Source organism: Hypanus sabinus, chromosome 23, assembly GCF_030144855.1.
Source record: "Hypanus sabinus isolate sHypSab1 chromosome 23, sHypSab1.hap1, whole genome shotgun sequence".
Lineage (NCBI taxonomy): Eukaryota > Metazoa > Chordata > Chondrichthyes > Myliobatiformes > Dasyatidae > Hypanus > Hypanus sabinus.
In genome coordinates this window covers 22,361,775-22,373,813 of record NC_082728.1, presented here as the reverse complement: position 1 = coordinate 22,373,813, position 12,039 = coordinate 22,361,775, and the positions used below count along the sequence as shown (strand labels likewise).

Sequence of the window (12,039 nt, the reverse complement as noted above, 5' to 3'; positions counted from 1 at the left end):
ACTCCCTTCACCAATTCCTGCATTCAACTGCTCGCATGTGCTGACCAGATGCTACCATCCTATTTGTTCTTCAAAGCGGTGAGAGCTGACAGCCTTGTTGTTAAAGACCAGATATGACTCACCTTCCTCAATCCAAGTTTAGCAGCAATTTCATCTACAACTTCAGCTTTAGGATCCTCCAGAAGTTCTAGGCTATTTGCTGTGCCAACCTACACAAAAATACAAAAACAAACTAGACTCAGAGGCAGGCTTGACAGTTGTGGAAGATGGAAAAATTAACTCTTTTCTAAATTGAAATTAATTCAATACAAATACTATTAACATAAAGGACAAAATAGCCACCTATCTATTATCTTGCCCAGTATTTTAGTTAAATTTACTATAACTTAATTCATAGAGTAATTAATAGCACAATTTAAAATTAAAATCACATGGTTTTCAACAATGAGTCCAAATTAATCTAAAGGTTGGAGAATCATAGAATACTGAATCCACTTCAAACTTTTTTTTTCCCTGAAGGTTAATTAACAATTTAGAAAGGAGTAAACTCAGGGTTACCTAACAAATCCTTTAATTAAAAACTACCAATAAAAACAGAGAAAGGTTTTTAAAAATGATTGGGCATCACCAAAATTATGATAGTGATGTTCTAGAAATTATCTCCTTTCAATTGGAAAACAAACCAATCTAAGGCATGCATCTGACCTGATAATCAAGTGAGAATGCAACCCTCGGGTTATCAGGGTATCTTGGATTCCAAGGCCAAAAATAGATTACCATAATCAATGCCAGTCCTTCAGTGCAGATTACATGAAAGATCTTACAGATGAAAGGAAATGTGCAGACAAATCCATTTCCCCGCTAAGCCCTGGCTTTGGAACAGGAGTTAGTAATCAGTACATTGACAAAAGGTCAATTTCTGTACAGTTCTAGTTCATGAACATTTACAAGACCACCACAAAATGGATCATTTCACTCATATCGGTAACTCAACTAAAAGTTTAGTCAAATCCACTGTCTTTTCTTGTCAACTAATGGGCTAAGAATAATTCACCACTTAACTTTAAAGCCAAGGTGTAAATTTCACTTTCTATGTGGAATACCAAAGATTACACCCCATTCTCTACAAATTTAGAACAATGAGTTTAAAAGTCATAAGAAAACAGCATTTCCTTGTACTAGAAATGACAACATAGGGCCATCTAGTGGATTTATTGAACAAATAGAAAGATGAGTATTTCGTTGCTAGTAATGGCTACAGAAAAATCCTGATAATAGATCCCTTCTACAATGAGCAGTTACCTCTGGTACTTAAGAATTCATAATAGACGGTTTTGCATTCAGCATAAATTAATATTTCAATCAGAAAGCTCTTTAAAAAATTATTTTCTCTCAAGCAGAGAACCAAACCCAAATTAAGTAAGAATCGGGCTCATCAGATAAACTTGTGCCAGATTGTAAAATATAGCCTGCACAAAGTGGACAATCCACTCATTCTCATTTCCCGAATGCCAGGAACTTGTGCTATTTTTCCTGTATCCTCTTTCATTTTCCATAAGGGAAGAGTAGATTATTAGGAAAGCGCATTTTCCCCTTTTTCTTCTGTACTTCAATCTACTCTACTTGAAATATTGTGCATGACGAGGAATATTGTTGACACAAAAATGAAGTGCATAAAGAACTCCTATATGTTAAATAAGTTATCTATCTTTTCAAGTTGAATAATAGAGATCTCTGACCTGTGGGGGCTCATAAATGGCAGCAACCTCAGCTCGAATACCTAGAGGAATGTCTGTGTGTTCAGTATAACGACCATAAAGGAATCCTAGCCTCTGGTTCCCTGTTTGACGCCAAAAGTTGAGGAAGCGGTCTGCAATTGTGTGGTTCTCGAACATGATGTTATCCACATGCCTGTATTTCTGTTCAAAATGTAAATACATTTTATATTTAGTTATTAAGACCATTAACAATCCACATTCATGCTTATTTCAAACAGTACAAACATTCTATAGAAAAATCATAATGTGCTCCCATAATCTTCAAATCACTTTAATTGCAATTTTCTCAAAAGGAAAGGAGGTGCAAAGGTAACTTCTCATGAAAAATATTTAGGATTAGTAAATAATTTGGATTCAGAATCTATTTGTATAACATAGACTTATTCTGTATGGACTGCCTTGTGTACATGCATCAGTCTTCTGAATATGGTATTAAAAGATTCAAAATAAAGCCCTATTGAAAAATGACAAAGATCTTAAAAGTAGATTTAGGTCAAACAGGAATTAACAGAGGAAAAACACGCAAATGGGGGAAAGCCTAAACACAAGAGAAGCTGCAGATGCTGAAAACCTTGAAGCAACACACCAAAATGCTATAGGACCTCAGCAAGTCAGGCAGCATCTATGGGGGGAATAAATAGTCGACATTTTGGGCTGAGACTAAAAAACCTGACCAGAGGTCAGCTAAAATTTAAGGCAAAAATTGAAAGCTTCTCCTTTGCAAAGCAAGATTATCAAAAAAAAATAACACAAACAAAAATGCGATACAACAACAAACACCAAGATAAAATAGAATGATTGAGCAGGGTAGAAGAGTTGAATGGCATATTTCATTATCTATGTTTATTCAAATTATATCAGGTTTTATAGATGATTGAGATTAGACTTGCAGTAACCCAGTAGTGGTCTATGGGATGGGGCTGAAGGTAACAATACAGTAAGAAACAAGATAGAATTGGGCTTAGCTACAACCCTTCAGCAATAGTTTCATTCCCCTCCCTATTGACAAAAAGCATATTTAAACTTGCATGACTGTTTTGGCTCCTGGTACAAAACACCACTATCTTGCTCCTGTAATCTCCTCTAGTGCAACAACTACTTGACAATAAACTTGACCCAACTGCTGTGGCCAGTGCTTCCTATTTTTAACTTCTCTGATTCTACCTTTCCTTTCACTAGGTTTGCAGACTTGACTACTGTAGTTGAAATCAAGTTTCTGACACTCCTCCAAATACAATTTTATGCACCTGAGTTTGAACCCTACTCCATCTCTGCAATCATGCACATCTCTTCCTCTGCCCCAAGCTCAAGAATACCCTTTCTGATAACTCTGCTTTTATCTCACTCTTCTCATGCAGGACACAAACTTTAATAGTGGTGCATTTCAACTAGATTACTTGTCCGATTTAGGATGTTTTCATGTTAAATTTATCATATAACGTGCAGGTGTTATTTTGTAAAGCGAAGTTAAAAGATTAGCTTTATTTGTCACATGTACATCAAAAATCAAAACCATACAATGAAGTGTGTTTTTTTGCAGTTAACAACCAACGGAGTCCAAGGATATGCTGGGGAGAATCCTCACGTATCACCAGCTACCTGCACCAACACAGCATGCCCACAACTCAGTAACCCTAACCAGTAAGTCTTTGGAATTTGGAAGGAAACCAGAGCACCTGGACAAAACTCACACAGTCAACCAACGAACTTTTTATATACAGAGGCGGGAATAGAACCCCGATTGCTGACTCTATAAAGCATTGTGCTAACTACTAAGCAGCTGTGCCGTCCAGGTATCAAACAAAATTTCACACACCGCAACACTACTAGACAAGTAGTCAGTAACCAGGCTTCAATGAGGGCAATGAAGGTGAACAAAAGATTAACAAATAGATGTGGGAAGGAATTCAATATCATAGTATATAGGTAACTAAAGTCATAATCATCAAAAACAAAGAGGCCCAAGATAAAGCAGCATAATGATGAGGATTCAATATTTCTTCCTCATGAATATGGTGGAGAATTAAGAACCTTAGAACAGATTTAGACCATTAGACTACCATTCAAGTCCCAAACAGTCCTTCTATTATCATATCCAGAACTCCGAGTGCAACAGGCTCCATGTCAATGACACCTGATGCAGATTGGGGGACCACTTTGTTGAGAACCTTTGCGCTGCCCATCACAAAAAGGCAGGCTCTCTGGACAGCTACCCATCTCAATCTGAATTCCCGTTCTGACATGTCCATCCATGGTTTCTTCTACTGCCACAAAGCTAAACTCACATCAGAGAAGCAAGAGCCCATTCCATCTGGGTGCAAATAGAATTTCTACCCCTACCTCATTATCTCTTTTTCCACTTCTCATTCTGATTACCTTCTCTTCTCCTCATCTGTCCTCGCTTATTAGATTCATCCTTCTTCAGTCCCTTACCTCTTCCACCTATCTTTTCCCAGCTTCTTATTTCATTCCCGCTCCCTTCTCACCTGGTCCAACCTATCATATGTCAACTTGTACTCCTTCCCTTCCTCCACCTTCTTAATCATGCTATTGTTAATTAATTATAATTAAATAAATTATGCTATTGTTAATTTCAAATAATCATATTTTGAAAGTATGAATTATCTAATCATTTAGCCAACATTCTACTTTCATTAAAAAACAATCTGGTTTGAAACTTTTTAAACACTTTTTTTTAACATGAAGAAGCCACACAAGAGAAAAGCAAATTGACAAAAAATTGTCATACTTAGACACCAATCAGGCAAAAAGTATTCTAAAAGGCTGCTAACTGCTCAGTGTCATGCCATTTGAGTTTGCACTAGAATATTAATTCTATTCTTATTACTTAATACATCTGATCAACATTATACCAAATGTGCTTTCAACCATCTCCAAAATATCTAACACTCAACATAATGAGATTTATGAATCCATACTTGCCTGTCTGTTGAGTGTTATGGCACTAGGTTGGCACTTTGTACAAATTCCATCAGGCCACGGGGGATGCCCTTCACAACCAGATTTGATTTTGCAGCTTATATTCTCCAAAGCAACAAACTTGCCTCTAAGTAGAATGAAAATCTAAATTAAACCTTTCAACTTTTCTGCAAGGCTGGGTAAATCCAGAAACACAAACCCTGGCGGAACACTAAATACTAATTGAAGCAGTATAATTAGCAATGCAAATTAATTTTCACCAAAATAACCCCTTTAATTAATTAATTACATTAATTAATTCCAAATAATAGGGAGGATCTTGTGGATCTTCCGAAGTCACGCATTTCAGCATGGCAAATTAAAAGGCAGATTTTCTGGATCAAGACAAATGGTACAGAGAGATCTATATGTACTAGTGCATTAATCATAAATTAACAGGTCTAACAAATAGTTATGGTGGCAAACATCATGTTGAACTTTATTATAAAGGTGTTGGGAGTTTAAGAAAATGGTGTTTTGTCATAGGCAAGGTCACACCTTGAATACCGCTCAGTTTTGGTCCTATTATCTATACAAACAATTTAGTAGCATTGAAGGCATTTCACAATAAGATCAACCGACCAAATGCTGGGATGAGAGGGTTATCTATCAAGAGAGACTCAACAGATTGTGTCTGTATTGTTCAGAAGAATGAGTGAAGACCGTATTCAAACATAATATGATTGAAAAGAAGCTCGACAGAGTAGATGTTGACAAGTTTCCACTAGGGAGTCATGAACAAGGGGACAGAGCTACAAGGTGCTGAGTAATTAAAGCTGAGGTGCACAGGAATGTCTTTCCTCAGTGGGTAAGGAATCTTTGAAATTCTGTGCTTCCCAAAGGTGGTGGATGCCAGATCCAGATATATTTAAGGTGAAGAAAGATAAATATTTGACAGATCCAAAGTTAATAGTTAAGAATTGAGGATAGCAGAGATTAACCTGATAGTATCAATCAGCAGAGCAGGCTTACTATTTTCTTGTGTTAACCTTATTGTTACATGGAAGGCACAACATTGTGGGCCGAAGGGCCTGTAATGTGCTGTGAATTTCTATGTTCTATGCTCTAAGTTATGGTACTACAATAAAAAAAATGTTTTGAAGATTATATCTTCTTATTTTTGCAAAGACGCATCTTGTCAAATGATCTGCGAATCCCAAATTGTTTTAGGCAAAGAACTAATACTAGTTACTTTAATAATGCATACAAATTAATCTTGTTGCAATGGTGCTTCAGGAACCGGTAAGCCAGACATCTACTTTGTTCAGTGGCAACACTGGGAAAGACTACATTAGAATTTAAAGATACAAAAAAATTCATTAAAATTTAACATCAAGTCTAAGTGTAAATATTAAGTGGATTTGAAAATACAGCAACTGATTCTCACCAAGTAGCCTATGAGGGATTTGTTGATCAAGTGGTGTGATAGAGGTAAAATATATTGCCTCAATTAAACTAAATTTTCAGAGACAGACAAACAAACTAATATGATTTGGCTAGTGATATACTAAATCTTAAAAATACTTGTAAGTATACAACATCGCAAATTTTACAATTCTATTTTCAACATAAATGGAATGTGGAGAGTATGTTTTTATGTCTGGAGTTTTGTGATGATTTTAGACCTTATATCTAAAAAAAAGCACTGGCACTGGAGAGGGTCCAGAGGAAGTTTATAATATTGATCCCTGGAATGAAAGAATTAATGTTTAATGGCTCTGTGCCTAGTCTCACTGGAGTCACAGAGAAGGTTTCTAACAGTGTGACAGAGTCTAGGACCAGAGGACATAGCTTCAGAATAGAAGGTCCTCCCTTTAGCACAGATATGAAATGGAATTTCTTTAGCCAATGGGTAAATCTGTGCAATTTGTTGCCACAGACAACTTTAGAGGCCAAGTCACTGAGTATATTTAAAGTAGAGGTTGATTAGTCTCAAAGAGTAAGGGCACCAAAGGTTATGGGGAGTCAGCAAGAGAATAGGATTAAGGGGGAAAATACATCAGCTATGATCGAATGGCAGAGCAGACTCAAAGGACTAAATGACCTAATCTGCTTTTGTGGCTTATAGTTAAATAATATGCAATACACAAATAGATGTCAAAACCTTAACACACATCTTTGCAAAAGGACATGTTAAAGCACTGATGCTCAGATTCAGAGTACATCAAATAAACTCTCCTTGGGCTTCCAGTCAGGTACAGGTATCAATTATAACTGACATTTTGATGACGAACTCCAACATCTTCATCAGGGATTATTCTGTACCCGGCTGGAAGCCTGAGAAGAGTTTATTCATCATATACACTGGGAAAGCATTAGATGCTTTTCCAGAGTTGATTAGTTTAAATTTCTCTGTATTTCCCACTTCTCAGAAGTATAACTCAAGACACAAGAGAAATAAATTACTATGTTCTAATGGAATTTAAATTAGCAATATATTCAGCAGAGTCTACAGGAAATCTAGAGTACTACTACAGCCTTCACTTTAAGTATCGTGGAATAAAGGCTTCAAGTTAAACCATATGTAGTAGACAGAATAAACTAGCTCTGTGCTGCTACATACATGCAGTAACTGAGAAAACACATATATAGCAGTCTCGGATTACAGAGAAAAAGATTACAGCTCTCAGATTACACAGAAAGTTCAAGGCATCCTCTGGAGGCAATGAGTTAGGAGGTGAAGTTTTACCAATATTTCTTTCATGACTATACTATGTAAGCTTGCCGTTGGGACTACAGGAGAGAAAAGTCAAACAATGCAAGGCATATAAATTATAATGGATCTGAACTTAATCTTCAGGTTTGGATCAAAGTATCCAGCATTTGTTAAAGCATTTAAAGAAAATTTTACTAGAATAATTAAATACAAGTGATCTATTGATATTCAAGATGCTGGACATATATCCATTTCATATCCAAACATTTCTATAGCCATCACAATTCCCTCAGATGATATCATATATTTTGCTGTATACTTTATCACAACCCTATAGCAATTCTAACAAACAAGCGTGTGACATGAACTGCAAGCTGCAGAACTGGTTTTGGAAAACAATTACGCATTTCCAAAAATTACACCCAAGAATACTTACTTATCAGCACCACCAGTAAGCTTTCGGATGTATGCATGAAAAGACATGTGCTTAACAGGTGGGTCTAGATGATTGAGATAGTCTTCATCAAAAGGCTGAAAAATATAAAACAGACTAATGCAACTACACTGTTTGCATTAATTTTGTTTATACACATCAGTCCATGGACACAAATAAATATTAAATCAAATGTGATTAATCCAAGTGGGGATGATTTAAAATGAACACACGTCTAGCTTTGCTATTAATGTAAGTTAACTGCAGATGCATGAACTTGTATCTGATAGTCACATAACAAAAATAAAACATCTATTTATTACTCATACTATAAAATACATCTCCTGGGTTTAAAGAAATAATCCTATTTTTGATTCTAGCTTTTCTAATTACCTTTGTTCCCTATTCAGAATTATTATAAAAATAGGAAATTGCAACATATTTCTTGAATCATACTTCAGGCAAATGACCTAATATTGCTCTAGGCACTGAAATCAGCCCCAGCAACTTGCTCTCCATTGCAAACATCTGGGGTGGCACCTACATTGAGAGAGACATCCTTAAGACTAATGCAACAGCTTGCCATGGTCATTTACACAGAATCAATTCTTGCCAACCTAATACATTACTCCAGTACAGGCAGTCCCTGGGTTACGAATGTCCGACTTATGAATAAGTTGTACTTACAAACAGACTGCCATAAAGCCTATATTAAAAATCTGAAAACACTGCAGTTTGTTGGCTCGAGGAAGGAGAACGACATCCGCCATTTTAAGTCATATCATGTTGCCGTTAACACCGTGTTGAGTGTGTAACTCTGTATTTGGCCTAAATTTTTCTCTTATTTACCCTTGTAACCATGCCTCCAAAGCGTAAATCCAATGCAAGTGCTGGTGATGCATCAAAGAAAAGGAAACCGATCACGATTAAAAATAAAATGGAAATAATAAAGCGATCAGAAAGAGGTGAAAGGCTATTGGTTACTGGAAATGCATTAGGCTACAGTTGGTCAACGATCGGAACAATTTTAAAGGATAAAATGCGAAAGTTAGATAATCAAAATCAGTGTAATATGCCTATTAGCCTTACTTTAGTGCAAAAAAAAGGCTCAAAGCCTTTTCAATGATTTAAAAGCTGCACGTACAGCAAGTGAAGGTGATTGTGATGAAGAATTTGTTGCAAGTAGGGGTTGGTTCAATCGTTTCAAAGTGAGGGCAAATTTATGTAATATTAAAGTGCAAGGTGAAGCAGCAAGTGCTGATACAAGTGCTGCAAGTGATTTTCCTGAAATGTTGAAAAAAATTATTGAGGAGGGAGGTTATTTACTAGACCAAATATTTAATGTGGACGAGACTGGCTTATTTTGGAAACATTACGCGGCTTCAGCGGTTTGTCGGCTCGAGGAAGGAGAACGCCATCCTCTCTCTCTCTTCGTACAGTGCTGTATGTAGTTACTTTTATTATTATCTATTATTATTATGTACTGTATTATTATGTTTAAGATGTTTTAATGTATTTGGAAGTGTTTCTTAAGTGTTTTATATGCATAGAAAGGTAAAATATATACTATATACCAAGACAAACATTTGACTAACTGACACTAAATAAGAACCATATGTACCTATTCCGACTTACCTACATATTCGACTTAAAGTCAGACTTAGGAACCGATCTCGTTCGTAACCCGGGGACTGCCTGTACCACAATTCCAAGAAATTACCTTTTTGAAAGACAGGATAGGCCTACCAGAGGCAGGAATGAGCAGCCCTCAGAGTCTTCAATATTAATAACAGACCCCTTGAAATCTAATGACATCAAGTCAAATATGGGTAAGGATGCTTCCTCCCATTACCATCTACCATTCTGCCACAGCTGATGAATCAGTGCTTCTTCATGCTTGAACGACATTTGAAAGATACACTGAACACCGTACTTGGGAGTACTGAGAGCAGTTTTGGGCCATTATCTAAGGAGGATGTGCTGGCATTGGAGAGAATCCAGGAGGTTAACAAGAATAACAATGAAAAGGGTTGATGTACGATGAATTCTTGATAGCTCTGAGCCTGTACTCAATGGAGTTTAGAAAAATGAGGGGGTACCTCACTGAAATCTATTCAATATTGAAAGGCCTAGTTAGAGTGAATATAGACAGGGTGTTTCCTATAATGGGGGAGTCATGGACCAGAGGCCACAGCCTCAGAAAAGAGGAATGACCCTTTAGAACAGTGATGAGGAAGAATTTCTGTAGCCAGAGGGTGGTCAATCTTTGGAATTTATTGCCACAGACAGCTGTGGAGGCCAAGTTACTGGATATATTTTAAAGTAGAGGTTGATAGGTTCTTGATTAATAATAGCAACAAAGGCAATGGGGAGGTGGCATGAGAAAAGTGTTGAAGTCAGCCATGTTGGAATGGTGGAGCAGTCTCATTGAGCCAAATTACATAATTCTGCTCCTATGTCTTAGGGTCTTAATTACTTCACTCTAAAATTAGTTTTTGTACTTGTGGATTCTAATTCTACCATTTATTTTAAAATGTAGTTCTGTTAAAATAAAGGTCTGATCATTTTGCTTGCACTTTAATCTTAAGTACACATCTTAAATTATCTGTTGCAGTCTCTGAAATATTAACACACAAAAATTATAATTGCACTTGTTTTTTTTCCATTTACCATCTGACAATACTTCAATATGATTGGCTGTTCAGCAAGCTTGATATCACTGGGTGCCTGAGATAGCCTTGAAAAGACACCTGGCACAAAACAACATTAGAAAATAGGAAGCCATATCACAGACCACCAGATGTTCGTAGACAGCTTTCATCAAGGTTAGTGGGAAGCACTGTTCCTTTGTGACTGAAGTTAGAATCAAGGCCACTCAGTCAGCTTTATACCGATCACTTCCGAGCATAAATAAAACTTACAAAGAAGGCAGCATGGACTTGATGGAATTTGAAGGCAAAGAAAAGCTGTTAAGCCTTTGAGATTAGATTGTTAGAACATCTGTGGATGGATGCTGGTGATAGAGGGAAGAGACTTGCAGCATCACAATATCTTTCTTCTTTTCTGAGCCTACTGTCTGTTATCAGTACTTCAGGTTATAATATCAGACACCCAGCATCTACCTTGCCCACCACTACAAGACTGACCTTATTCTCATTTGCTACTATGCATTCTTCTGTCCTTCCCTTGTGGTTAAACTATCTATAAGTTTCCATTTTGTCTAAGTACTAAATAGAAAAAAAATAGTTTAACATGCCATATTTTGATTCCATACCTCCTCCTATTTCCTTCCAGTGTCTTCCCATAGAGCTTCTTTTGTTAAATGTTGCACTTAAAGCACGAAAGCTATTTTTGTCTTGGGTTTCTGACCAGTTGTATCATTTCCTAGATTTTATTTTATATCTCCCTTTACACTAACCTCTTTGGCAACTCACACCAACCTCTAATTCACCCATAACTTTGACAGTGTTCACAACAGAGGGATTTAAAAGATAATGTGATCTTTTTTCTAGACAAAGGCTAATGAACACTTTATACAGATTAATAACAAAGATTGATAAATACAGATTAATAAATCATTACATCTTTTATGTGGAATGAAAAGAAACTGAAAACTAAAATAACAAGAGTTGTTAACAATACAAGCAACAATAAGGGCATTTTGCTTAAAGTATTTGGAAGGGAAAAAAAAGTGAATTGCAAGTTAAATCTTATCAGTCTCCTGGCAGGTACAGTAGCCTAGACTGCATTAACAGCTTACTGAATTATACATCAAAATCAATTGTTCACTAAATTCCATTATCACAAACTACACAACTAATATGATGGCATCAACAACTCCAAGAGGGGGATTGATTTTTGTTCCAAACTGACAGCATTAGTGTGTACAGTACTCTCCCAGAAACACAATAAATCGATTTGAGAAGGAGACAGTTAAGTGCATGCTAACTAGAAAAAAACAAAAGCAGAAAGTACACAGTCCTCTAAAGGGTTTTACAATTGTTTTGCTAGCACAAAAATCATGGGGAAAAAATTGGCACAGTGTGAGTAAGTCTGTAGACTTAATAACCAAATATAGAATATCCAATTTCCTTTCCGAAGGGACATTATATATCTCAATTCCAAGTTAAGATATTGCCATGACACCAATTAATATTTTCACTGGTAGTGAAAATAGATACCAATTTAAAATG

General features: G+C 36.3%; 1 protein-coding gene across 1 annotated transcript in view; it reads right to left on the bottom strand.

Moving 5' to 3' along the window:
• Positions 1-12,039, bottom strand: part of nploc4 (NPL4 homolog, ubiquitin recognition factor) — a 52,098-nt gene that overhangs the window by 25,081 nt on the left and 14,978 nt on the right. The window contains exons 6-9 of the mRNA XM_059948533.1: positions 7,850-7,944; positions 4,722-4,845; positions 1,740-1,919; positions 123-209 (exon numbers count right to left, since the gene is read on the bottom strand). Coding sequence (XP_059804516.1) covers positions 123-209; positions 1,740-1,919; positions 4,722-4,845; positions 7,850-7,944 — 486 coding nt within the window. The remainder of the gene's footprint in view (positions 1-122; positions 210-1,739; positions 1,920-4,721; positions 4,846-7,849; positions 7,945-12,039) is intronic.